We start from the raw sequence: 25,820 nt of genomic DNA on the forward strand, positions 1-25,820 counted from the left end.
ATGCACACAAGGGAGACAAGCCAATCTGAAAAGACTAAATACTGGATGATTTCAACTATAGCATATCCTGGAAAAGATAAACTATGGAGGAACTTCCCTAGCAGTCTAGTTACAGTTCCGCACTTCCACTGTAGGGGGCACGGGTTTGATCCCTGGTGGGGAACTGCGATCCTGCATGCCTTGTGGTGAAGCCAAAAAAACCCAAAACAAAACCTATGGAGACAGTAAAAGGAACAGTGTTTGCCAGGGGTCAAGAGAGGATGGGGAAGACTTCCCTGGTGGCATAGTAGATTAGAATCTGCCTGCCAGTGCAGGGGACACGGCTTGGATCCCTGGTCCAGGAAGATTCCACATGCTTCGAGAACAACTAAACAAGTGCACCACCACTACTGAGGCTTTCGAGCTTGCTCTAGGACCTCTGTGCTGCCACCACTGAAGCCCGAGAGCCTGTGCTCTACAACAGGAGAGGCTGCCGCCATGAGAAGCCTGCTGCAACACAGAGTAGCCCCTGCTCGCCACAACTAGAAAAAGCCCAAACAGCAACAAAGACCTCAGTTCAGTTCAGTCGCTCAGTTGTGGCCAACTCTGGGCGACCCCATGAATCGCAGCACACCAGGCCTCCCTGTCCATCACCAACTCCTGGAATTCACTCAGACTCACGTCCATCGAGTCAGCGATGCCATCCATCCATCTCATCCTCTGTCATCCCCTTCTCCTCCTGTCCCCAATCCTTCCCAGCATCAGGGTCTTTTCCAATGAGTCAACTCTTCGCATGAGGTGGCCAAAGTACTGGAGTTTCAGCTTTAGCATCATTCCTTCCAAAGAAATCCCAGGGCTGATCTCCTTCAGAATGGCCTGGTTGGATCTCCTTGCAGTCCAAGGGACTCTCAAGAGTCTTCTCCAACACCACATTTCAAAAGCATCAATTCTTTGGCACTCAGCCTTCTTCACAGTCTAACTCTCACATTCATACATGACCCCTGGAAAAACCATAGCCTTGACTAGATGGACCTTTGTTGGCAAAGTAATGTCTCTGCTTTTCAATATGCTACCTAGGTTGGTCATAACTTTCCTTCCAAGGAGTAAGCGTCTTTTAATTTCATGGCTGCAATCACCATCTGCAGTGATTTTGGAGCCCCAAAAAATAAAGTCTGATGCTGTTTCCACTGTTTCTCCATCTATTTCCCATGAAGTGATGGGACCAGATGCCATGATCTTCGTTTTCTGAATGTTGAGCTTTAAGCCAACTTTTTCACTCTCCTCTTTCACCTTCATCAAGAGGCTTTTTAGTTCCTCTTCACTTTCTGCCATAAGGGTGGTGTTATCTGCATATCTGAGGTGATTGATATTTCTCCCGGAAATCTTGATTCCGGCTTGTGCTTCTTCCAGCCCAGCGTTTCTCATGATGTACTTTGCATAGAAGTTAAATAAGCAGGGTGACAATATACAGCCTTGACATACTCCTTTTCCTATTTGGAACCAGTCTGTTGTTCCATGTCCAGTTCTAACTGTTGCTTCCTGACCTGCATACAGATTTCTCAAGAGGCAGGTCAGGTGGTCTGGTATTCCCATGTCTTTCAGAATTTTCCACAGTTTATTGTGATCCACACAGTCAAAGGCTTTGGCTTAGTCAATAAAGCAGAAATAGATGTTTTTCTGGAACTCTCTTCCTTTTTCGATGATCCAGCGGATGTTGGCAATTTGATCTCTGGTTCCTCTGCCTTTTCTAAAACCAGCTTGAACATCAGGAAGTTCATGGTTCACGTATTTCTGAAGCCTGGCTTGGAGAATTTTGAGCATTACTTTACTAGCATGTGAGATGAGTGCAATTGTGCGGTAGTTTGAGCATTCTTTGGCATTGCCTTTCTTTGGGATTGGAATGAAAACTGACCTTTTCTTCTGTGGCCACTGCTGAGTTTTCCAAATTTGCTGGCATATTGAGTGCAGCACTTTCACAGCATCATCTTTCAGGATTTGAAATAGCTCCACTGGAATTCCATCACCTCCACTAGCTTTGTTCGTAGTGATGCTTTCTAAGGCCCACTTGATTTCGCATTCCAGGATGTCTGGCTCTAGGTCAGTGATCACACCATCGTGATTATCTGGGTTGTGAAGATCTTTTTTGTACAGTTCTTCTGTGTATTCTTGCCACCTCTTCTTAATATCTTCTGCTTCTGTTAGGTCCATACCATTTCTGTCCTTTATCGAGCCCATCTTTGCATGAAATGTTCCCTTGGTATCTCTAATTTTCTTGAAGAGATCTCTAGTCTTTCCCATTCTGTTGTTTTCCTCTATTTCTTTGCAATGATCGCTGAGGAAGGCTTTCTTATCTCTTCTTGCTATTCTTAGGAACTCTGCATTCAGATGCTTATATCAAACCCCACGTCCAAGGAGCAGTGGCTGGGCAGGCGCAGGAGGGCCTAGAGGAGCTATTGAAGGCCAGGAAGGGCGGTGGTGAGGAAATACCCCTCGTCCAAGGTAAGGAGCAGTGGCTGCGCTTTGCTGGAGCAGCTGTGAAGAACTACCCCACGCCCAAGGTAAGAGAAACCCAAGTAAGATGGTAGGTGTTGCAAGAGGGCATCAGAAGGCAGACACACTGAAACCATACTCACAGGAAACTAGTCAATCTAATCACACTAGGACCACAGCCTTGTCTAACTCAGTGAAACTAAGCCATGCCTGTGGGCAACCCAAGATGGGTGGGTCATGGTGGAGAGATCTGACAGAATGTGGTCCACTGGAGAAGAGAATGGCAAACCACTTCAGTATTCTTGCCTTGAGAACCCCATGAACAGTACGAAAAGGCAAAATGATAGGATACTGAAAGAGGAACTCCCCAGGTCAGTAGGTGCCCAATATGCTACTGGAGATCAGTGGAGAAATAACTCCAGAAAGAATGAGGGGATGGAGCCAAAGCAAAAAGAATTCTCAGCTGTGGATGTGACTGGTGATAGAAGCAAGGTCCGATGCTGTAAAGAGCAATATTGCATAGGAACCTGGAATGTCAGGTCCATGAATCAAGGCAAATTGGAAGTGATCAAACAAGAGATGGCAAGAGTGAATGTCAACATTCTAGGAATCAGCGAACTCAAATGGACTGGAATGGGTGAATTTAACTCAGATGACCATTATATCTACTACTGCGGACAGGAATCCCTCAGAAGAAATGGAGTAGCCATCTTGGTCAACAAAAGAGTCTGTAATGCAGTACTTGGATGCAATCTTAAAAATGACAGAATGATCTCTGTTCGTTTCCAAGGCAAACCATTCAATATCACAGTAATCCAAGTCTATGCCCCAACCAGCAATGCTGAAGAAGCTGAAGTTGAACGGTTCTATGAAGACCTACAAGACCTTTTAGAACTAACACCCAAAAAAGATGTCCTTTTCATTATAGGGGACTGGAATGCAAAAGTAGGAAGTCAAGAAACACCTGGAGGAACAGGCAAATTTGGCCTTGGAATACGGAATGAAGCAGGCAAAGACTAATAGAGTTTTGCCAAGAAAATGCACTGGTCATAGCAAACACCCTCTTCCAACAACACAAGAGAAGACTCTACACATGGACATCACCAGATGGTCAACACCAAAATCAGATTGATTATGTTCTTTGCAGCCAAAGATGGAGAAGCTCTATACAGTCAACAAAAACAAGACCGGGAGCTGACTGTGGCTCAGATCATGAACTCCTTATTACCAAATTCAGACTTAAATTGAAGAAAGTAGGGAAAACCACTAGACCATTCAGGTATGACCTAAATCAAATCCCTTATGATTATACAGTAGAAGTGAGAAATAGATTTAAGGGCCTACATCTGATAGATAGAGTGCCTGATGAACTATGGAATGAGGTTTGTGACATTGTACAGGAGACAGGGATCAAGACCATCCCCATGGAAAAGAAATGCAAAAAAGCAAAATGGCTGTCTGGGGAGGCCTTACAAATAGCTGTGAAAAGAAGGGAAGCGAAAAGCAAAGGAGAAAAGGAAAGAAATAAACAAAGACCTAGTGCAGCCAAAAAAAATAAATTAAAAATTTTAAATAATAGTAATTTAAAAAAAGAAAGGAAGAGGGGATGAATGAATGGGCAGAGCATAGCGGATTTTTAGGGCATTGAAACTATTCCATATGACACCATAATAGTAGATATGTGACCATATACATTGTCAAAAACCATAGAATATGCAACTCCAAGAGTGAACTCTAATGTAAATGAAGTACTTTGGGTGGTAATGACATGCCAATGTGACAATCGATTGTAACAAATCTACCACCCGGTGTGGGATGTTGATGGTCAGGGGAGGCTCTGTGTGGGAGGCAGCAGGGAACACATGATAAATCTCTATACTTTCCACTCTATTTTGCTGTGAACCTAAAACTGCTCTGAAGAAATAAAGTGTATTAAAAAATGGTTAAGAAGCCAATTTTACATTATGTATATTTTAACCACAGTAAAAACTGTTCATTATAGCTTCATCCGTGACATCCTCAAACTGGAAACCATGCAAATGCCCATCAGCTGTAGGAGATATAATGAATGGTGGAGGAGGGCACCTGGTGGAATATTATGCAGCCACAAAAAAACATAAGCCGCTGCTACATACAACACTGATGAATCTCAAGATCATAATGTTGGGGGTGGGGGAGAGATAAATTAGGAGTTTGGGATTAGCAGATATAAACTACTATATAAAAAACAGATCAACAAGATCCTATTGTATAGCACAGGGAACTGAATTCAACATCCTAAAATAAACTATAGTGGGAAAGAATTATGAAAAAGAATATGCATATATTTATAACTGAATCACTTTTCTGTACATCAGAAGCAAGCTAACACAAAACTGTAAATAAACTACACTTAAAATAATGCCAAGCAAAAGAAGCGGTATACAAAACAGCACATACTACATTATTTTATCTGTATTGAATTCAAGAACAGGCAAAACTGATCTTTGCTCTTAGAAGTTAGAGTAGTGACTACCATTGGGATGGCCAGTCATTGATGGGGGACATGTGGTGATGGGGGGGCTGGGATGTTCTGTTTTTGGATCTGGGTGCTGGTTATGTGGGTGTGTCTAGTTTATGAAAATTCACCAAACTGGACACTTATGATTTGTGTCCTTTTGTACATGTGTGCTGTCAGTTCAAGTGAATATGTATAGACATATATACATGCATACAACATACATATATACACATACATACATGCACACACACATCACTCTGGAATCCAAAGGATGGGTGTTCTCCTTTTTTCGACTGTGCTGCAAGGCTTGTGGCATTTTAGTTCCCCGACCAGGGATTGAACCCTGTGAGAGTGCAGAGTCCCAACCACTAGACCACCAGAGAATTCCCCAGTTGGATGTTCCAATTCTGCTTCTGCATCCACTAGGTTTATGTCCCTGCTGCTGCCGCTGCTAAGTCGCTTCAGTCGTGTCCGACTCTGTGCGACCCCATAGACCGCAGCCCACCAGGCTCCCCCATCCCTGGGATTCTCCAGGCAAGAACACTGGAGTGGGTTGCCATTTCCTTCTCCAATGCAGGAAAGTGGAAAGTGAAAGTGAAGTCGCTCAGTCATGTCCGACTCTTCGTGACCCCATGGACTGCAGCCTACCAGGCTCCTCCATCCATGGGATTTTCCAGGCAAGAGTACTGGAGTGGGGTGCCATTGCCTTCTCCGAGCCTCTGTTTCCTCATCTGTAAAATGAGGATAGGGGCTTCCCTGGTGGGTCAGTGGTAAAGAATCCACCTGCCAATGCAGGAGACATGGGCTCAATCTCTGGGTCAGGAAGATCCCCTGCAGAAGGAAATAGTAACTCACTTCAGTGTTCTTGCCTGGAAATCCCAAGGACAGAGGAGTCTGGGGGGTTACAGTTCACAGGGTCGCAAAAGAGTTGGACATGACTGAGCGACTAAACAACAACAAAATTAAGTATAATAATATCTCACAAGGTCAACAGAAGTCCAAGTGAGTGCTGGCTGTGAGCATAGTGATTCGGTGCTTACTGTTATTATTCTGGCTGTGGTTCCCTCTGGTGACGGAGCCCAGGTTGGGGCAGAGGTGGGGCAGGGGGAGGGCCAGTCTCAACTGAGAAGCAGAACACACTCATCTTGCAAAAACAGCCAAAAAAGGAGCACCCTAACAAGTGAGCTAGCCGGGGTTGGGGGCTGTACATGCAGGCCTGTGTGGTGGCTGCCTGGGCAGCTGGTCTGCCCTGGGCCTGGGGAGGCGGGAGGGGGACAGTAAGGTGCTAAGAAGGGGAATGAATGAAGACCTGGGGAAATAGATCCTCTCCTGGAGAGCAGGGCCCTTCACTATCGCTGGGCAATCAAGATGGCTATAAAACTTGAATCACCTGCTCAGGCCCCACAGCTCTGGGCTGGGGAGTGGGGTCCTTGAGGGGCAAGCAGGTCCCTGACAGTCATTCTGCTCCCTGGGGAAGCCTGGTAGCTTCGGGAGTCCCAGGTCTGGGCCCCAGAATGTCTGAGGTGCAAAGACCTGGTTTTCATGCCCAAGAAGGAACCCAGCAGGCTCAGACTTGGGTTCCTTCCAGACTGCCCCACATATGAGCTGTGTGACCTCGCATGGGTCACTTAACCTCTCTGAACCTCATTTTCCACATCTGTCAGATGGCGATAGCTCCTACCTCAAGTTCCTACCTTGTTGTGAGGACTAAACAGCTTCCCTTTGTACACAGAATAAAATCCAAAATGGTACCAGTGGCCCAAAGATTTGGTCCCAAATACAACCCTGGCCCTCTTCTCTATGACTCACCCTCTTGTAGGCTTTTTGCTGTCCTTGTAGCCCACTCCAAGCTCAGCCCACTGCAGGGCCTTTGGGTTTACCGGGTTTATTAATACAAGTGTGCGATTGTGACTGTAATGTGGAATGTTGCATGCATATAAAGGAGGGAGTGTTGGTGATATGTGTGAGGGTGTGTACACAGGTGTGATTTTGTGTGAATGTGTGTTAGCATGTAAGGCTGTGTTTGAGTGTGTGCAAGAGTGTGTGTCACTGTGGATGTGAGTGTGACTGTGTGAACCTGTGTGTACACAAGAGGAAAGGAGAGCAGAGTCATCAAGAAAATGCCAACAAAGGACTTCCCTGGCAGTCCCGGTGTTGGGTCTCCACGCTTCCACTGCAGGAGTGTGGGCTCGATCCCTGGTCAGGAACTGAGATGCCACAAGCTACACAGTGTGGTCAAAATGTTCATACTGTGGTGAACAGGGAACTCAAAGGGAAGACTGCTGGGTTCAATCCCCGTATGTATATGTCCCTTACTCGGGAATGACATGGGGCAGGTCACTGCACCTCTCTGGACCTCAGTTTCCCCATGTGTGCGTGTGTGTTTAGTTGCTCAGTCCTGTTTGACTCTCTGTGACCCCACCAGGCTCCTCTGTTCATGGGATTCTCCAGGCAAGAATACTGGGCTGGCCAGCCATTCCCTTCTCCAGGGCATATTCCTGACCCAGGGATCGAACCTGGGTCTCCTGAATTGCAGGTGGATTCTTCACTATGTGAGCCACCAGGGAAGCCCCTTGCCCCTCTGTAACATGGTGATATAACAGTACCCAGCTCGAAGGTTTGCTGTAGGGATGAAAGGAGTTAAGGTGACTGGTAGTAGACGTGTTAGCTCAGGTCCAGTCGAGGTGGGGCTCAGCCAACAGTTGTCATCCATAGTCACTGTTTATCTGGGGGGTATTAAAGCCCCAGAGTCTTCCTCCCCACCTCCACCCCAGCTTCATGCTGAACCATGCAGGGAACTCTAGTGCAGGAAGAAGTTCTACAGGTCAAGACTTCCTCACCAGGTGTGCACCTTCGTTCTGCCAGCTTGGCAACATGACTGCCAGCCCAGCTTCTTCTCAGGGCTTTGCAGATTGGGACTTTGGGGGTGCATGGTGGATTATAATGGGGTTCCCAAGACAGAGTTATCATGCAAAATTCCGTGCTGGATGAAGCACAAGCTAGAATCAAGACTGCCAGGAGAAATATCAATAACCTCAGATATGCAGATGACACCACCCTTACGGCAGAAAGTGAAGAACTAAAAAGCCTCTTGATGAAAGATGAGAGTGAAAATCTTGGCTTAAAACTCAACTTTCAGAAAACTAAGATCATGGCATCTAGTCCCATCACTTCATGGCAAATAGATGGGGAAACAATGGCAACAGTGAGAGAGTTTATTTTTGGGGGGCTCCAAAATCACTGCAGATGGTGAGGATAGCCATGAAATTAGAAGACGCTTCCTCCTTGGAAGAAAAGCTATGACCAACCTAGACAGCACATTAAAAAGCAGAGACATTACTTTGCCAACAAAGGTCCATCTAGTTAAAGCTATGGTTTTTCCAGCAGTCACATATGGATGTGAGAATTGGACTATAAAGAAAGCTTGAGCACCTTAGAATTGATGCTTTTGAACTGTGGTGTTGGAGTAGACTCTTGACAGTCCCTTGGACAGCAAGGAGATCAAACCAGTCAATCCTAAAGGAAATCAGTCCTGAAGGACTGATGCTGAAGCTGAAACTCCAATATTTGGGCCACCTGATGCGAGGAACTGACTCACTGGAAAAGACCTTGATGCTGGGAAAGATTGAAGGCGGGAGGAGAAGGGGAGGACAGAGGATGAGATGGTTGGATGGCATCACTGACTGGATGGACATGAGTTTGAACAAGCTCCAGGAGTTGGTGATGGACAGGGAAACCTGGCGTGCTGCAGTCCATGGGGTCGCAAAGAGTCAGACAGGACTGAGCGACTGAACTGGAGTAAACTGAAGAGAGTTGCGTGTACTGTGATTGGGTCTCCGCGATGCTGCGGGGCACGCTCTATCAAACAGAAACATACTCATCTCACACTTGGCTGTGCAGAACTTGAACCTGGTTGTGCGGGGTGTGGCCACGACGGACCACATCCTATTTCCCCCCCTCACACCTGAATCCGTGACGAGAGCCACCGGAAGTCTCGCTGGACGGAGCCCTCTCGTGGAGACACTCTCTGGGGCAATCCGATGCGAATCCTAAGAGATAGGGGCGTAGGCATCGGGAGCGCCGGACAGGGACCGGGATGAATGCTAAACGCAAGCTCAGACGCACAAAACTGGAGCGCAATTGGAACAAAATCGGACCCCAAGGCTCCAACTGTCCTCGTGACTTCAGCTGGTCCGCTAAAAGCTCCTAGCAGAAAAAGGAGGCAGCGCGTTTAAGCCGAAGGTCTTGGAATTCCGAGTTCCTACTTCTCCAAGTCCTGTGAGGGTGTGACTCAAGTTCACCTATCTGTAAAGAGGGATGATTAATCCCCGCCTCGCAGATGGAGAAAATGTGAAGCAGCGGCCCATCAGGCTGGCGTGCTCTTAGCCGACGCTGCCAGTCTCATTCCTGCCTGGGAGTATCTTTCTGCACCGCAGACCGTTTTCTGGGGCGGAGTCTTCGTTCTTTTCTGAATTTGGGAATTTAGAACGAACCCTTGGCCGCTGGTTCCAAACCGCGCCCCTGCCCGGCTGGGGGCGTACCCGGAAGTGTCCCTACGGTAGCCGGTGGGGCAATGCAACACTTCTTACCATGGGGACCGCAGCGGCTCCCCGGCGCTTCTGCCGCTGCGCTTGCTTTTGCTCAGAGAACTTGTACGTGGCGCGCTACGGGCTGCACGTGCGCTTCCGGAGCGAACAGCAGCTGCGCCAGGACTACGAGCCCGTGAGTGGCCTCTATTGGCTCTGCGGGAAAACGAGCGGGGAGCGGTGGTGGAGGCGGGATCTCAGTCCCCGGGGTCGTTTACTTTGCCTTTGGCGCACTCAGATCGGACGAGAAGATTGACTTAACCTCTAGCTGCCTCCCGTATTTTCCACCTCAGATGGCGATCGTGGTATCGCTTTAGTGCGACTGTCGTTAGGAATCAATGAATGAACTACATGTAAAGTGCTCAGGGCAGGGCCTGGCTGAGTACTCTCTGTTATTAACAAGAGCCGCTGCTGTGTGCTTAACGTGCTTATCACATTTCATTTTTTCGATGATCCTGTGATCGGATCATCTTCATTTCAAGGTGGAGAAGCTGAGGCTCAGAGACCTTAAGAGACTTGCCCCAGGTCACACTATCACACTTACTGGTTTTTCTGCTCTCAGATCCTGCGCAGCCGAGGCTGTGTCAGCCCTAAAGACTTCCAGCAGCTGTTGGGAGAGGTAACACTCCCCACCCTTCACCGCCCGCTCTGCACCCAGCCCGGCCCTTTCTATTTAGATTTGTGTCAGCAGCTTGAGGGGTCTCCCGGCCTCTGGTGTGCCATTGTCAGATCCCAGAAGGGCTCCTTTGACCTCCCCTTACTTCCTCCTGTCCCCACTTACCACAGCACCTGGGTGCCGGCACCTGGAAAAGAGAAAGCAGGGAAAACGCCAAGTTGTCTGCTTTGTGCCCTTTTGAGATGAGAAACTTGCACTCAAGGGGAGGAGTCACCTACTCAAGGTTTCACACCAGGTGCCACCTGGCTCCTGATTCTTCATTCTCCCCCCGACACCACTTCTGCCACTGCTGCTTGTCTCCCATGGCGGGGTGGTGTTAAGTGTCGAGAAGCTTCATAAGACAGCCATCTGCAGCCTCTGGAACACAAGACTTAACCAGGACTCTGTTTCCCCTCCTTGGTTGGGCCCAGCTGGTGAAGGTGCAGCGATGGGTCTCAATCCAGCCAAGCTGGTGCAGCCCTCAGTGGGATGGGCCCCCTTCTGGAAGGAATCCCCGTCAGCTAACAGTTTAACACCTGCCATTTACCCTGGCAGAGTCAGGAACATAGGAAGACTGGGCTTCCCCTTGGGAGGGATGGGAGGCCCCATTCTGGTAACCAGGCCCTGTGTCACCCCAGCTGGAGCAGGAGGTAGAGCGGCGGCGGCGGCTGGGGCCGGAGTCGGCTGCCAGGAAAGCCCTCATTGCCAGCTCCTACCGCCCAGCACGGCCAGAGGTCTACAACTTGCTGCAGGTACCTGGCAGGGGGCAGGTTACTGGAAGGAGGTGGAGGCATCCGGGCCTGGGGGCTGTCTGCCCCATGGCTGGTGTGTTCTGCCCCTAGGAGGCCGCTTTGGCCCCTGAATTTCTGGCTGCAGCTGAATACAGCGCATCTTCAGGCGCAGACCTTAAGGGCCTTCTCCAGCGGCTGGAGACAGTGTCAGGTGAGGTCTTGGCCTGCCACTTGGCAGGACTGGGGGTGGCAGACTGGGGTCCCTTCACCCACCATATCTGCCTCTAAAAGTCAACCCAGCAGGAGTGAGAAGAGGGGTAGGATGGAACTATCAGGAGGAGGGCATCGTATTCACTCACTTGCACACGCATCCACCACAGTGATCAGTAATTCAGTGCTGTGCACCAGGCACGAGCCAGCCGGCATCCTCAAACTGGGGTGACTAAAGATGTTAATGAGGGGATGGTTGAGACAAGTGTGGGCTCAGGGGTCAGCAAGGGATGGTGAGAGACCTGCCCCAGGGTTAGCAGTGGCGGTGGGAATGGGGAACAGTTCCCATCCTGAGACCTGAAGGAGGGGGCAAGAGTGAAGTCTCCCGAACCTGCCAGGACCTGGAGCTGGGGGGGAGGGGTGACCAGCCAGGAGGCACATCTGAATTTGGGGGTCAGACCTCAGGGCAGGGTGAGGATCTAGGGATGAGTGGTGGGGGGGGGTCCAAGAATAGGGCACCCTTGCCACACACATTATGTCATTTGACCATCACAAGAGCCCATTTAATCATCACAAGGTGAGTACTCATGTCATCCCCATTCTACAGATGAGGAGACTGAGGCTGCGGGAAGTGAAAAGGTTAGCTCCTGGCTAACCAAACTTCCCTCCCTCTCCCTCTGCAGAGGAGAAGCGAATTTACCGGCTGCCAGTGTTCACAGCGCCCTTCTGCCAGGCCCTGCTGGAGGAGCTGGAGCACTTCGAGCAGTCAGACATGCCCAAGGGAAGACCCAACACCATGAACAACTATGGGGTGGGTGAGGTTCCACCCGGCCGGCACAAGGAGGCAGGGACATCTGTCTGGGGAGACGTGTTCCCAGCACAGACCTCCTCTGAGCCTTGGTCTCACCATCTGTAAGATGAAATCAGGCAGTATTATTATGAAGCTAAGCAGGTTGATGATGTCTGCATAGCACTCAGCACTGTCCTTAGTGAGGGACTCCCCCAGGGACTCAGGGACAGGCCCTACCAGGTTCCCTGCTAATTCTGGGCTCCCCCACCCACAGGTGTTGCTACATGAGCTAGGCCTGGATGAACCACTGGTAACACCACTGCGGGAGCGCTTCCTCCAGCCGCTGATGGCCCTGCTATATCCAGACTGTGGTGGGGGCTGGCTGGACAGCCACCGGGCCTTTGTGGTCAAATACGCGCCTGGCCAGGACCGCGAGCTGGGCTGCCACTACGATAACGCCGAGCTCACCCTCAATGTATCCCTGGGCAAGGCCTTCACAGGGGGTGCCCTCTATTTCGGGGATCTCTTCCAGGTTAGTGTGTTTAACCCGTGGGGCTGGGCCGGAGCCACCGTGAGTACCCAGGCCTGAGCCCCACTGTCCACAGGTGCCTTCAACCCTGGCCAAGCCCTTGGAGGTGGAGCACGTGGTGGGCCAGGGCCTCCTGCACCGGGGGGGCCAGCTGCATGGGGCCCGGCCCCTGGGCACTGGTGAGCGCTGGAACTTGGTCGTCTGGCTCCGGGCCTCGGCCGTGCGCAACCGCCTCTGCCCCATGTGCTGCCGCAAGCCTGACCTGGTGGACGACGAGGGCTTCGGTGATGGCTTCACCCGCGAGGAGCCCGCCACGGTGGATGTGTGTGCCCTAACTTGAGCTTGGCCAGGGCCAGGGTGGCGGGCAAGGACGGAAATAAACGCCCTGCAGCCCTCAGCACTTTTTGCTTCGAGAGGACAACACAGGCTTCTGGGTCATTCTTGCAGCAGACAGGCTGGCTTAGGTTGGGCTTGTAGACCACAGCCTGAGACTGGAATTCCTGTGCAAGTGGTTTAAGGAGGGAGCGCTCCAGGGAGGAGCAGGACAGGGCAGGAAGGAGCTGGACCAGGATGGTTTGACACAGCATCCAGCTTCAGCCCCATCCCATGGGGCTCTCTGGAGCATGAACTGTAGCACAGTTTGCCCTCAACAGCAGTTATTGGCTATGGGGTGTTTCAGGGTATGGAGCGGGTGAGTAACTTCCCCAACATCCACCTCCAGGGCAGCGTGGCTCCCAGTGGCCAAGGGAATCTTCCAGAGCAGAGTCCAGGTGTGGGGTGTCAGCAGCAGACACCATGACTAAGGTCGAGAGCACCTGTCTTCTAAGGGGATTTGGGTGGGTCACCAACAAAGATGGAGGGTGGGTCACCTCCATCTTCTGGATGGTATGGAGGGGTTGCTGCAGAAGGATTAAAAGCAGGGACTTGGAGCCAGACTGCCTGGATTCAAATTCTGATTCAGCCACTTCCAGTTGTGACTGTGGGTAAGCCACCTGCCTCTCTCTGCCTTAGTCTTTTTTTCCTGGAAAGTACCTATGTCCTAGAGCTGTTTTGAGGATCAAATGACTCCCCATTTATAAAGCAATTTACAACAGTCCTCTGGGTTTGCTGCTGTCATTACTATCAAAGAGTTTGCAACTCGGTGGCCCCAAGACTGGATGAGGCATGCAGCTATGCTATGTTTGGGAGAGTTTTCCATGTTGAAATCTTGAGTTTGGGCTCCCCTGGCAAAGTGGGAAGATCTGGAAATACCCGGCCCCAGTCCACATTGCAGAAACTAGGGAGACCAGACTCAGCTGCCCCCACTCTCGAGGCCTGTGGTACACTCCCTCACAGGGGTCCCTCATATGTTGCTATGATCTTCCTGGTTTCTATGGACGTCTGAGTTTGTGACCTCTCTGTATTACTGAAAGCAGACATCGGAAAGACCAAGGTTCTGGAGCTCATGGCCTGCTGGTGTGGACATGTCCGTAGAAAATCCACAGTCGCCTCTTCCCCTGGGCTTCACAGGGACTGGGGGTGCTGCGCGCCGACCGAATAGGATAGAGATGGGAGAGGGCACAGCTGCCGCAAAGGGCCTGTGAGCTCTGGGACTGGCACCAGGCTGGCGAGCAGGTCTCTCGTCCGGGAGCGCCCCCTAGAGGCGGAAGCCTGGAGCCCCAGCTCGCCTCTCTGGGAGGTGAGCGCGCCAGACTCGGTTTCTTGGGCTGCCCCACAGACGGAACATGGGGCTTCAGAACTAAAGGCAGCAGCGCCTCGCTTCGCGGCCGGACAGCCTCCCAGTGCACCGCCCGGGCCGGAAGTCACCCAGCCGTTGCTTCCTCACGCGAAGGCGTGGTGCAGGGGTGGCGGTCCCGCCGGATGGGCGGTTGAAGAGGGAGCGGAATAGCCCCGGGGACTTCTTTGAGGCGGCAGGCCGCGGAGGGCACGGGGTGGAGGGTAGGTGCACATGGGAAGGGAAGAGGAACGCACCTGGCAGCCGAGGAGCGCAGCCGTTCCTAAAGGCGCCTGAGCTGCGCGCGCAGCCGTGAAGCGTCCGCGCGGGGGAGGACCCTTAAAGGGGCCGCAGCGGTGGAGCCGGTAGTCCGCGGAGAACTTGGGTTACCGGGTTTGGGGGCGGGCGAGGATCATACGGTTCCTCCAACTCTCCCTCAATAACGCTGCCCCGGGTAGTGACGGGTGCCAGGCCCCAGAAGACCAGGCCGAGTCTGGTTGACTCGGCCAAAGTAGAGCCTCCCTGGGAACCCAGTCTGCGGGCCGGCCCCGTGATCGATCCCGGGTTTAAGCGCGCCTTCGTGTCTGCAGCTCGCGGCGCTATGGCTCACGTCGGCTCCCGCAAGCGCTCTAGGAGTCGCAGCCGTTCCCGGGGGCGAGGGTCGGAGAAGAAAAGGAAGAAGAGCAGTAAGGACGTCCGGAGGAGCTGCTCGGCTTCGAGATCCCAAAGCCGCAAGGCCAGCAGCACCTCCTCTGGGGCTGAGGGTGAGGACCAGAGGGAATGGGAAAGGGATGAGGGTACTTCAGGGAGGACGTTGCAGGCAGTCGGGAGGGCTTCTCCAGACTGACTGGGAAAATCACAGAGCGCACTATTCAGAGGGACACAAGAGTGTCCTCGCTATCTGGAATGAAAGACGCTCAGAATCCAGGGGCTGGGCCAATCCATTGAATACGGAGTGAAGCAAGAACTTTATCATAGTTTTGGTGTAGCAGGGCCTAAGATGTGGGTGCTGGCCACCTTGCTCTTGGGCAGACAGTGACTGCGGAGTCGAGAAGGTGCCTCTCCACAGCGTGCTGAAGCCCTGCCAGGAGGTAGTCAGCCTGAGTCTGCTACAGGCCAGAGCAAGGGGACGAAGGTTTACTTCTTCCCCTCCTGGCCTTCCAGCCTCACCTTCTCCCTGCATCACAGAGAGAAGCAAGCACAAGGCCCGGAGGAGACCACGATCCAGCTCCTCCTCCTCTTCTTCCAGTTCTTCTAGCTCCTCTTCCTCTTCGTCTTCCTCCTCTTCCTCCAGCGATGGCCGGAAGAAGCGGGGGAAGCACAAAGACAAGAAGAGGAAGAAGAAGAAGAAGAAAAGGAAGAAGAAGCTGAAGAAGAGAGGCAAGGAGAAGGCCAGAATGCAGCAGACTGAGGCTCTGCCCGGGCCCTCGCTGGACCAGTGGCACAGAGCAGCCAAGGAGGAAGAGGATGGCCCAGGTACTGTGCTGCCCGGGGTGCAGGGCAGGGAGGATCCCCTCCCTGAGGCCCTGCCACCGCCTCCCTGCCATCTTCCCTTCCAGTCCTGACGGACGAGCAGAAGTCCCGCATCCAGGCCATGAAGCCCATGACCAAGGAGGAGTGGGATGCCCGGCAGAGCGTCATCCGCAAGGTGGTGGACCCGGAGACAGGACGCACCAGGTGAGGCGCGCTGGCCCCAGACTGCACTCTCAGGAGGAGGGATGGGGGCTGCTGCTGCTCGAAACAGGCTGATGTCCAGGGGAAAAGTCCCTTGTTGATGAGCCTTCTCAGGCCGTTGCTCCCTATTGGCTGGAGTAGGCAATTGCAGGGGCTGGAAAGGCCTTGAGGGAGGGCCTTCAAAGAGCCACAGCTGGCCTGTCTGGTGGCAGAGCTACCCTCTGTCCTCATCTCTGTGGAAAGGGAGGGAGGTAAGGAGGGAGGAGTGGGAGTGGCCAGCAGGGTGTGGCAGCCTGCTCAGGGTGGTGGTGGGGCCTGGGCCTGGCACCCCTCTGCCAGGTGCTTCTGGTTCTGGTGCTCTGGCCTCTCAGTTAAGAGGCTCAGCCTGCCCACCTCCATCCCCAGGCTCATTAAGGGAGATGGCGAGGTCTTAGAGGAAATCGTCACCAAGGAGCGACACAGAGAGATCAATAAGGTGGGTGTCGCCCCCTTACCCAGGCGCACCCCCAGCTCTTCTTCTGACCTGTCCCCTCCTGTGTGCTTTCTTCCCCAGCAAGCCACCCGAGGGGACGGCCTGGCCTTCCAGATGCGAGCAGGGCTCCTGCCCTGAGGCCCCTCTGGCCCCCGGCCAAGGCCTGCTACACACAGTGTTGGCATGACCTGAAGGCTGGCCTCAGGGTGGGCAGCGGGGAGCCCGCTGGGTGTTCTTTCTCCTGCAGACCAGTCTCTGGCCCAGCTTCCTCTGCAATTCAGGGAGTGGAGGTCGGGGGTAACTGGCCGAGTCAGCTCCTCCATCTCCCAAAAGAACGCACCTTCCCAGATATTAAATGTTCCCTGGTTGGAGACATCCTCTGTGTTGTTGCTTTTTGTGCTTATGGGGAGGGAAGGAGGCAACCTGACTTCAGGGCAAAAATAAGGACTCTGCAAGCTTTGGTGGGGGGCACACACCAGCCACTCTTGCGGTCCTCACCCTCAGGTCAGCCTGCCTGGACCAGAGCCCCACCCCACCCCAACTGAATCCCAAACCCTCGGCTTTTAAGCTGATTTCCTCAGGCCTGGCGGGAGGCTGCTGCCCTTGCTGTTAACTGTGCAGATAAGAGAGTCCTGCTGGCCTGGGAGGAGTCCTGGCCCAGCTCGCAGGCTGTGTCCTCTGTGTGGTGGAGGCTGACAGCACCCACCTCCGTCACTGGATTGCTGTGAGGACAGACTGAGTTCATGCCCAGGAAGGGGCTAGAAGGAAGCCCAGCAGAGATAAGGCCCACGGGGGTGTGTTGGTATTACCGTGAGCACAGCTGGCATTGTGTACTGGGAAGGACTGCCTTTACTCCCAAGGGCAGGCTGCACCCCCCAGCCAGCCCCCACCCCCAATGCTCTGGTGGTCGGCGCAGTACTGAGACCCAGAAGGAAGCCTTCCTGCTTCTTTAATCGGTGTAACAGATGACAACACAGTACACAGCACACTCAGGTCCGATGGAGCAGGGACAGCAAGGGTGGGCGGGGATACGTCAGAACACCGCTCACAGGCGGCCCAGACAGACAAGACAGACAGACAGGTTGAGACGTGAAGGCTGCGACGTGGCAGGCGGGCAGGCAGGCGGTTCAGACCGAGCTGGGAAGGGGGCATGGGGTCTCTGCGGAATCCCTCTTTAGAAATCAAAGAGAAGGCAGGTGGTGGGGTCTGGGAGTGGTGGGCTGAGGCTCAGTCCTGGGGGTGGGGGGGCTGGGACTAAGGCTTCTACTCTAACAGGCCTGGGGTGGGGTGGCAGTCAGCAAGGCCTGCCTCACCCTTTGGTTATGACTGGTCGGGCCTGAGCCCTGCAGCTCAGCACCCAATGCTGTAAACATTTTTGGTATTTTTAAAGGACTCTGTCCTCCCTCTCTTAGTTTCTGAAAAACTGGTGCTTCCTTAAGAGGATAATGTGCCAAGAGGAATCTGAAGGGAGGCAGGAAGCCGACCTGGATATAGAAGAGAGACGTCCACGGGGAGGGTGGGCTGCCCACCTCACCATCTATGGCTGAGGGCCGCTGGGAGAGGCCCGGACTATTGCTGTTGTCCTTGGCGTGGCTGGCGGCTGGGTAGGCAGGCAGGGAGCTCGGAGCCGTGGGGCAGTGGCCCGCTGGGAGAGGCCAAGCTCACTGCCCACCCAGCCTCCTGGGGCTGGCAGCCTCCAGGCCTTTATTGCAGGCGGGCCGAGACTCTTGTAGGTGCTCCTCCATCCGGATGGCTGCTCACCGAGGCGACAGGCGAGATGGGGTGAGGTGGGACCGACAGGAGGAGGCACTGGCCACGGGGCCCCTGGCTGGGGCTGTGATTGTCGGGCCGAGCGTTTCCCGCTGGGAGCAGGGGGTTAGATATTGCACTTTCACTGCAACAGTTACATTAAAACTTGGTCCATAAAATAATCGTCGCTTTATACATAATGCCGGAAACAACAAAAAGCTACATCTTAAATATGAATAAATCCTGAAGGTCCCATCCCTCCAGACATTTTTTCTCTGCACAAAATAAATAGCTTTCACTCTGTACAGACCCACTTTTGCAGAACATTTACATGACCCTTTGGCTGTACATATCTACACACGGGAAAATGTTAACATCCATCTGCGTGCCTCACCGTCCCAGCCCGCGAGGCCCCGAGGCCGTATCCAGGTTGGCAGCCGCTTCTCACAAAAGCAGCCTGGATGTTGGACGGCTAGCTGAGGCCTGGCAGGCTCCCCTGTCATGAAGGGGGTGGAGGAGCAGCAGAGGGGCTGCCTGGAGCCGAGGCCACAGCTGAGATCGCGGTCAGTTCTGGGGAGAGAGAGCTGATGCTCAGACCCAGTGCACAGGACAGCGTGGTCCTTACCAGGTGGGAAGTGTAGTCATGGCTGCCTGCCCTTAAGCTAACTAAGCGAGTTGTGGCTTCTTAGATTCAGCATCGAAACGGAATTGGCATTTAAAAAAAAAAAAAACAAAACTAAGGGTGTGCCCCACTCACCCCAGAGTAGAAATTCTGTAGAATTAACGGGGCTCGGGTGAGGCAGAGAGGCCATGCCCCGCTGCCTGGGCAGCGGACAGGGCCCTGGGACCCAGAACCAGGCTGGACTCCGTCACAGTGCTGGGTGTTTTCATGTGGAGGGGCTGCGTTTGGTACAGAAAGAGTTAAGAAAAGGAAGCAGCCAAGGATTGCTCGTTTAAAAAAACCTCATAGAAATCAGATTGGAGAAGTAGAAAGGTGTAGAAACGCGGAAGGGAGGGCCGAGGCTTGGAGCCTTGGCTGATGGCAGGCGAGGAGAAGAGGCCAGGCCTGTCCAGGCCCCGTAGCCCCAGGCAAGGCTTCTCAGGAGCCACTTGGCTTCACTGACTGACCTGGCAGCCTGAGCTGTGCCCAGGGCAGAGATGGCGCCAGGCCCGCGGCTGAACTGGGCTCCAGATGGGGCAGGTGGAAGAGGCTGGGGTCTGGGGCTGCCATGGGTTCATGGGCCAGGCAGAGCGGCAGAAATTATGATATGGCCTTTCTCTCCTATTTGTACAAGGATTCTCCGCCCTGGAGCCTTCTGTGTGGTGGCAGGTCTTGGATGGGCAAACGTTGAATTTTCATGCATGTCCATGAGTCTGTAGCCATAGGAGATGGTGATGAATCTCCACTCTCAAAAATCAGTGCAAAACCAGTGAGGTCAAACAGTTGAGTAACTCGAGTCAACAAGAAGCAGGCTGTCCCCACCCCGTCGCAGCTGCTACCAAATGGCAGGGGACCTGGGGGTCAGGGCGAGCAAGTGGATGGGAGGTGCCCAGGCCTGGCATCGGAATGCGGGGACGTCAATGCAGGGCAAGCGTCCAGGAGCGCCTTCTGGCCAGTCCACGTTGGGAGTCCTGGTCCTTAGGTCTTCCCAGGGATGGTCGTCCTGCCAACTTCCACGACCAGCTGGAACCCCACAGACCCTAAAGTGTGAGGCTGGGCTGGGAGGGCTGTGTCTGGCACAGCCCGTGTCCTCTGCCGGGCCCTGGGACGAGCTTTGCCCCAGCCGACAGTACGTGCCCAGGCCAGGCCTCCTGGCAGGGCGGGCCGCCCTGGCCTAGCACCATGGAGACCACAGCGCCTCACTCCCGGTGCCCTACTTGGGGCCCGCGGCTGGGCCGGGCTCTGGCCGGCCGGCCAAGGTGCGGCCCCAGCAGCCGGCCGCCATGCTCATGCTGCGCTGTCCCCGCTGCTCGCTGTCCGCCTGGCTCTGCGTCCGCTCGTGCGGTCGGGGGCCGGGGCCGCTGGGCTGGGCCGAGATGGTGCGGAGCAGGTGGTTCCGGGAGCGCAGGAAGTCGCCTTGGCCCGGCAGGCCGAAGCTGCCCTTGCGCAGCGCCATGCGGGTGGCCGCGTTGCGGGCTGGCCGCGCCCGGTGGTTGTACTTGAGCTGGGCCAGGTGGGCCGCGTAGCCGTCGGTGATGAACTGCGGGTGAGGGCAGCGGAAAGCACGGCTGTCAGGGGGCGGGGCTCCGGGTTGGCCCGGCAGTCGCCGGGCGGGGCGCCCGGGGCGGCGCGGCAGTCGAGGGGCGGGGCTCCGGGGGTTGCCGGGCAGTGGGGGCGGGGATCCCAGGGCGGCGCGGCAGTCGGGGGGCGGGGCTCCGGGGTGGCCCGGCAGTAGGGGGCGGGGCTCCCAGGGCGGCGCGGCGGTCGAGGGGCGGGGCTTCCCGCCTGCCCCGCCCACCTGAACGCCGCTCACCTGGCACTGCTGCTGCAGCTTCTTGGTGGGCCGGCCCACGATGTAGATCTGCATGGGGGACAGGCTGATGGAGCTGTAGACCGCCACGTCCTTAGTGGAGCCGTAGGCCGCGTGCACGCGCAGGTGCAGCTGTGGGCGAGACCGGTGTGGGCGCAGGCTCAGCCCTTCCACCCCCACCCCTACCCCGCTCCCTTCCACCGGGGGACCCACCTCGGAGATGAGCAGCTTCAGGAAGTTGGCCTTGTGCCGCAGCGGGTCGTGCACCAGGCCGTCACAGAAGGACACCACGCCGTGGGGGAAGTTGTGCTGAGCCAACCACGCCACCACTCGCTGCTTCTGCATGTCAGGCCGGCCAGTCACGTAGATGATGAGGTAGCCCAGGTCCTGCCAGTGCCTGGGGGCGAGGGGCAGGCCTGGGTGTCCCACGGCCGCACTGTCCTCCCTCTGGGGCTGCCTGGTCTCCTTGCCCAGCCAGCCCCACTAGTGGGCACAGGCTTCAACAGTAACAGCCCCAGCACGGTGCTCACTGCTCGCCTCTCACAATCCCCACTTCCACCCTCTGCAGCAGGTGTAACTGGTCTTGTTAGGAAAAGCCCCGCTTCCCAGGTGAGGGAACTGAGGCATCCACAGTAAGAGATCCCAGCTGGGAAGTGGTGCTGCTGGCCCCTCCAAGCCACAGGGTCCCTGCCCCCTGTCCTGGCTCTGGCACCCAAGACCATCCTCTCTGCCCAGCCCCCAGCTACCTGCCTTCGAGCCCACCCGCTGCCCCTGGGGGCACTCACCGCACCACGTCCACGGCCCCGGCCCGCACTTTGGGGTCGCTGCCCATGATGGACACGCTGGCAGCGAAGGAGCCATCGATGCTGAAAACCACGAACTCCGTGCCCTTGGGCAGCACGGTGATGTAGCTGTCAGCAAACGTGTGGTCTCCCCTGGGAGGGGGTGGCTCGTCAGAACCCACTGGGACCCCTTCCTCCAGCCCCAGACCAGGTCGGCCCACCAACTCGTTCTTCCCAGCTCCTACCTGACCACCATCTTGATGGGGTAGACTCCCACACCTAGGCGATGGGTCTCGGGGATGGTGTAGGAGACGCGCCCACTGCTGTTGGTCACCAGCGTGTCCAGGTACAGCCACTCACCCGAGGGCGGCTGCATCATAATGTGCACGTCCACCTGGAGCCAAGCAGGCCGGTCATGGGTGGCCATGCCCCTGACCTCCCTAACCCTGACTCTCCACCGCCCAGCCAGAGGGAGGCGGGGCAGGGTGGGGCTCCCACAGGCTCCCCAGGTCTTTACCTTCTCCCCGGTCAGGGTGACCATGTCCAGGGGCCCGTACATGAACCGACCCGTCAAGACCTGTGGGCCATCCTCGTTGGCGACCGCGTCATTGATCCGGTGGTTGGCTGTCACATTCTGGGGTGGGGAGGTGCAGGAGCAAGGTTGGGTCAGGGTAGGGGATGGAGGGGTGGCTGGGGTCTCCTGGGCTTAGCTCAAACTTCCCAGGGGCCTGGGGGTGAGCATGGGCACAAAGTCAGATGGCCCAGGGTTCAAGTCCAGCTCGGCCACTGACCTACGTGGCCTTGGTGTGGGTCCCTGTCTGTAAATGGGGGAACAGCTCCAACCTCAGACTGTGAGGATTAAGTAAGACAGCACACATCTCTGTGACTCAGTTTCCTCATCTTTAAAATGGAGTTTTCTCAGGAGGATTCAATAGGACAAGAGCCCTGGAGCCGGGGCACCCAGAGGATCCCTCACCCGAAGCTTCACGTGGGTCCTCTTGCGCTGCCACTTCTCTCTTGGCTTCGAGGGGGTGAACACCGAGACCTCCTTGCCGTCCAGCTCCAAGATACTGGAGTTGTCGTGCCTCATGACCTGCGAGGGGACAGAGGGGGGTCACAGGGCAGACTCAAGCCTGGGGCTTCCTGTTCCGTGGGGAGAGGCCAGCGGCCCTAGGGGCCCAACTAACCTTGTGAGGATTTGGTGGGACAAACCCCACTACAGTCCACCCTCTGGCCCCCCAGAATTCACATCTGTCCCGTGAAGGTGTACATCCATTCACCCCATCTCCACGGCTTCCTGTGCTGGGGCCAGAAAAGTGGGGTCTCCCATCGTCCTCATTTATGAAATGGGGCCCAGTCAGCAGCAGGGTCACTCAGGGACCTGAGAGGTGTTGGTGTGTCTGTTAGGGGGACTCTGGGTACCTGTCTCAGCAGGAAGGAGACCACATCCGTTGACTCCCAGTAGCTGGCGTGGAACAGGTGGGGCAGGGCCACGGTGGGAAAGGCCGTCAGGGCGTCGGGGCAGTACAGGGCATAGTCGATCCGCTTCTGGCCCCACCACTTCGCAGCAACTGCCAAGAGGAGGGGACTGTGACTGGGCTGGGCCCCCTAGGGTGACCTGGCCCCTCAGACCCAGCTCTGCCCAGAGACAAAACCCTCCTCTGACCAGGGAGCAGGACCACCACCAAAGCGAGTCTCCTTCTCCTGGGCTCAGCGATAGGGGAGCAGGCGAGAAGGCACAGGAGGCCGGGACAGCAGCAAGCATCCCAAGTGCTCCGGGGAGGGGGAGTCGGGGCTGTGGCTCAGCAGGGAGGTGTGGAGTTAGAGGGGGAGGGGAAGAGCCCAGTGTGGAGGCAGGACTCCCTGGCCCTGGTCAACCCCTTGTCGACTCCCGCCCTGGGCCTCATCACTGCCCTCTCTGGGCTTCTCCTGGACTCCTTGAATGCCTGTCCCACCTCCCCAGGCCTCAAAACTGTGAAAGGCTTCCCAGAGCGGGAGTCTCAGTTCCTGGGCCTCAAGGCAGAGGCCTGATGCCCTCAGCCCCTGGCGGGCAGAGTGTGAAGTGAGGGCCTTCAGTCAGATGGAGCCTGTGTGCGTATGTGCGGGTGAATCCGGCTCCCCCTTGGGGCTGGGGGGCTGCCCCAGGTTTGCAAAGAGCCTCCCCAGTGGCTGGAGGCTGGAGGTGCACTGGTTCAGGGTCGGAGCTCTCTGCCTACAGCTTGCCTGATAGGTGACGCCGGTCCTCACCCAGCCTCCATCCAGCCCACCCCCTGCTCCCAGCCCCTAGCTAACTCCAGCGGCTTCTGCCTCCTCCCTGGAAGTCAGGGTGCTCCCAGCCCAAGCTCCAGCTCCCTGGTTAGGCGTCAGCAGGGCCCTGGGGGTGAGATGTGTCTGGAAATCAAAGCATGACCCCAATTAGAGGAGAAGCATGTGTGCGCATGGAGGCCCGTGGTGCCCGGTACCTTCACTGATGTCCAAGTCGGGGAGGCGAGGGGCCCTCTCCCGCTTGCCCAGGGTAGAGGGGGCTGGGTGGGGGAGGGCAAGTAGGGACAGGCGCCTGACGCTGGGGGTGTGGCTGAGCAGAGCTGGGGCTTCTGAGGAGCAAGAACAACAGGAGAGGCTCAGCCATGCTGGGGCTACCACGCCAGCTAGCCTTAGCCTAGACCGTCTGCTCTGACAGGCGGCTGGGGAGCCAGTCATGTGGCAGGGAGGCCGGCAGGGGGTTGCTGGCCCCGGCAAGAGTGACAGGGGATAGTCCAGACTCTGCTTCCAGCTGCTAAGAAGATGGAAGGAGCCAAGGAGGCCGGGGTGATCCACCCCCTGGGGTGGCAAAAGGGGCCGTGCACAGGAGGCTCCCCTGGGCCACCCCTCCAGCTTCTCCAGAAATGGCCCCCAACTTTCTCCCTCAAGGAACATCTGCCCCTCTGGGGCTAGGACCCCTCCTCGCAGACCCATCACCCTGCAGCTGAGACAGCACCACCGATCTCCTACCAGCTGGACTTGGCTCCCCACTCCAGGGCCACCCTTTCATATGCTCCTTCCTTCCACAGTTCTCGATGGACACTGGGGCAGGATGACTCTTCACTGTGGGGCCATCCTGAGCATCATAAGGTGTTTAGCAGGTCTCTACCCACCAGATGCCAGTGGCACCCACCCCAGTAGTCTCCAACTGTTCTCTGAGGGGGCATAATGGGCCCGGTTGACACCGGCCACAATAGGACAGAGCCCCCTGGCTCTGATGGGTGGGTAGCGCTGCTGTACTCACTCTGGGCGATGCCAGATGCCGTGTAGCTCTCGGCCATGCCAGACACCTGGCTGGCGATGCTGATCTCGCTGGCCCGGCGGAAACCTCGGGTGCTGGGGGCTGAGCCAGGTGAGGAGGGGGCCGCGTGCTCTTGGAAGACCGTGTTGTGGGCCTGGAGTGCCTCTGCTGCAGGTGGACAGGGACCAGAGACCAGGGGTAAGGAGGCCTTGCCCAGCCCGGCCCCAGGACCCCCAAGCAGGGGTGCCCAGTGTGTGCCAGGGCTGGGGCAGGCCAGAGCGGCAGCTGTGCCAGGCAAGGCCAACACCAGCTGCAGAGGAGTGGGGGGCATCTGAGCACAACTGGCAGACAGGATGGGCCCATGCGTGCCAGGGCCTGCCTTTTCAGGGTCGAGAGGGCAGGGCTGAGCTGAGGCAGAGAGAAGGGAGGGCTGGGGCAGGGCTGGACAGATGGACCAATACAGACACAGTGGGCAGGGAGGCAAGGTGGCCAGGCTCACGCCCCACCCCGGCCACCCTTCTAGTCTCTTGGTCTAGTCTAGCCTTCTTGGCCTCTGGGGCCCGGCCTGGCCTGACCCACAGCCCATGGCAGCTGGGTTTGGGGGTGCTAGCGACAGGGGCCTGGGACAGCTTCCTAGGCATGTCCTAGGCGGAGGACTGAGCAAATGAGCCAGCATCGTGCATGCCCCTCACACATGGGCCACATGAGCCAGCCCCGGATGGGCATTAGGGACAAAGGAAGAGGGCTGAGGGCTCCAGCCAGGCTCACCTGGGCCTGGGCTGAGGGCGGGCCAGAGGACCCACCTCTAGACAGGAGCAGGAGGTGCCTGGACCTCCTCAGGGAGGGAGGGAGTGGGTCGAGAATCCAACCCTGTGCCGGGACCGAAGTCTTCTCCTTGGGGGCAGGTGGGTCCCAGAGGGCCTGAGGCCTCACCCCAACCCTTGGCTGCCCCTGCTGGTAGCCTCACAAGTGGCAGACAGAGCCCTTGGGCTGACACTGTGCTGGGTGACCCCGGGACAGCTGCTCTCCTCTGGGCTCCTTCTTTGCTTTGAGTCCCCTCCCCGCACTGCCCAGTGCCAAGACCGCTCCCAGGGACCTGTCCTGCCTGGTCTCTGCTCCTCGCCACAGTCCCCCAAACTCTGGGTGGCCAAGGAGTGGGTGGGGGGTCCCTGAGGACCAGCGGTCAGCCAGCGAAGCAGACACCACCACGAGCAGGGGGGTTACAC

At 55.9% G+C, this 25,820-nt stretch overlaps 4 protein-coding genes across 21 annotated transcripts in view; 2 read left to right on the forward strand and 2 right to left on the reverse strand.

Annotated features, from left to right (window-relative positions):
- The window catches only part of ABCB9 (ATP binding cassette subfamily B member 9), a 41,914-nt gene extending 32,901 nt beyond the window's left edge, over nt 1-9,013 (reverse strand). The window contains exon 1 of the mRNA XM_027566934.1: nt 8,934-9,013. The gene's annotated coding sequence lies outside the window, so the exon portion shown is untranslated. The remainder of the gene's footprint in view (nt 1-8,933) is intronic.
- A 12-nt stretch (nt 9,014-9,025) lies between these two features.
- Nucleotides 9,026-13,566, forward strand: OGFOD2 (2-oxoglutarate and iron dependent oxygenase domain containing 2). Of its 3 annotated transcripts, XM_027566935.1 has the most exons (7): nt 9,026-9,691; nt 10,118-10,174; nt 10,849-10,962; nt 11,053-11,152; nt 11,835-11,962; nt 12,216-12,473; nt 12,547-13,566. In XM_027566935.1, exons 1-7 carry the CDS (start codon nt 9,560-9,562, stop codon nt 12,808-12,810), a joined length of 1,053 nt encoding a protein of 350 aa, XP_027422736.1. In that variant the 5' UTR covers nt 9,026-9,559; the 3' UTR covers nt 12,811-13,566. The 3 variants fall into 3 exon arrangements, with proteins under 3 accessions (XP_027422736.1, XP_027422737.1, XP_027422738.1); XM_027566936.1 differs by lacking the exon at nt 10,118-10,174; XM_027566937.1 differs by lacking the exon at nt 9,026-9,691 and having other exon boundaries at nt 9,698-10,174; nt 10,342-10,962.
- Nucleotides 13,567-14,258: 692 nt separating this feature from the next.
- Nucleotides 14,259-16,705, forward strand: ARL6IP4 (ADP ribosylation factor like GTPase 6 interacting protein 4). Of its 3 annotated transcripts, none has more exons than XM_027566939.1 (6): nt 14,259-14,408; nt 14,775-14,948; nt 15,349-15,660; nt 15,744-15,861; nt 16,264-16,333; nt 16,412-16,705. In XM_027566939.1, exons 2-6 carry the CDS (start codon nt 14,786-14,788, stop codon nt 16,466-16,468), a joined length of 720 nt encoding a protein of 239 aa, XP_027422740.1. In that variant the 5' UTR covers nt 14,259-14,408; nt 14,775-14,785; the 3' UTR covers nt 16,469-16,705. The 3 variants fall into 3 exon arrangements, with proteins under 3 accessions (XP_027422740.1, XP_027422741.1, XP_027422739.1); XM_027566940.1 differs by having other exon boundaries at nt 14,261-14,408; nt 15,373-15,660; XM_027566938.1 differs by lacking the exon at nt 14,259-14,408 and adding an exon at nt 14,467-14,549.
- Nucleotides 16,706-17,262: 557 nt separating this feature from the next.
- The window catches only part of PITPNM2 (phosphatidylinositol transfer protein membrane associated 2), a 163,176-nt gene continuing 154,618 nt past the window's right edge, over nt 17,263-25,820 (reverse strand). For 12 of the 14 annotated variants that reach the window (XM_027566955.1, XM_027566949.1, XM_027566952.1 and 9 more), the window contains 10 exons: nt 24,598-24,762; nt 23,795-23,926; nt 22,755-22,903; nt 22,309-22,425; nt 21,850-21,966; nt 21,578-21,726; nt 21,336-21,485; nt 20,764-20,947; nt 20,554-20,682; nt 17,263-20,280 (listed from right to left, as the gene is read on the reverse strand). In XM_027566955.1, the coding sequence (XP_027422756.1) occupies nt 19,954-20,280; nt 20,554-20,682; nt 20,764-20,947; nt 21,336-21,485; nt 21,578-21,726; nt 21,850-21,966; nt 22,309-22,425; nt 22,755-22,903; nt 23,795-23,926; nt 24,598-24,762 (1,619 nt within the window). In that variant the 3' untranslated portion in view covers nt 17,263-19,953. Of the gene's footprint in view, nt 20,281-20,553; nt 20,683-20,763; nt 20,948-21,335; nt 21,486-21,577; nt 21,727-21,849; nt 21,967-22,308; nt 22,426-22,754; nt 22,904-23,794; nt 23,927-24,597; nt 24,763-25,820 lie in introns of those variants that run through there. The other 2 variants (XM_027566951.1, XR_003515232.1) reach the window with 2 other exon arrangements.

This window comes from Bos indicus x Bos taurus, chromosome 17 (genome assembly GCF_003369695.1).
Source record: "Bos indicus x Bos taurus breed Angus x Brahman F1 hybrid chromosome 17, Bos_hybrid_MaternalHap_v2.0, whole genome shotgun sequence".
In the NCBI taxonomy this organism is placed as follows: domain Eukaryota; kingdom Metazoa; phylum Chordata; class Mammalia; order Artiodactyla; family Bovidae; genus Bos; species Bos indicus x Bos taurus.

Coding starts and splice junctions, on each gene's coding strand:
- OGFOD2 (XM_027566935.1), top strand. CDS start 9,560: ATGGGGACCGCAGCGGCTCCCCGGCGCTTCTGCCGCTGCGCTTGCTTT. Junction 11,963..12,215: donor ACACCATGAACAACTATGGG/GTGGGTGAGGTT, acceptor CCCCACCCACAG/GTGTTGCTACATGAGCTAGG. Junction 12,474..12,546: donor ATTTCGGGGATCTCTTCCAG/GTTAGTGTGTTT, acceptor CACTGTCCACAG/GTGCCTTCAACCCTGGCCAA.
- ARL6IP4 (XM_027566939.1), top strand. CDS start 14,786: ATGGCTCACGTCGGCTCCCGCAAGCGCTCTAGGAGTCGCAGCCGTTCC. Junction 14,949..15,348: donor CACCTCCTCTGGGGCTGAGG/GTGAGGACCAGA, acceptor CTGGCCTTCCAG/CCTCACCTTCTCCCTGCATC. Junction 15,661..15,743: donor GGAGGAAGAGGATGGCCCAG/GTACTGTGCTGC, acceptor CTTCCCTTCCAG/TCCTGACGGACGAGCAGAAG.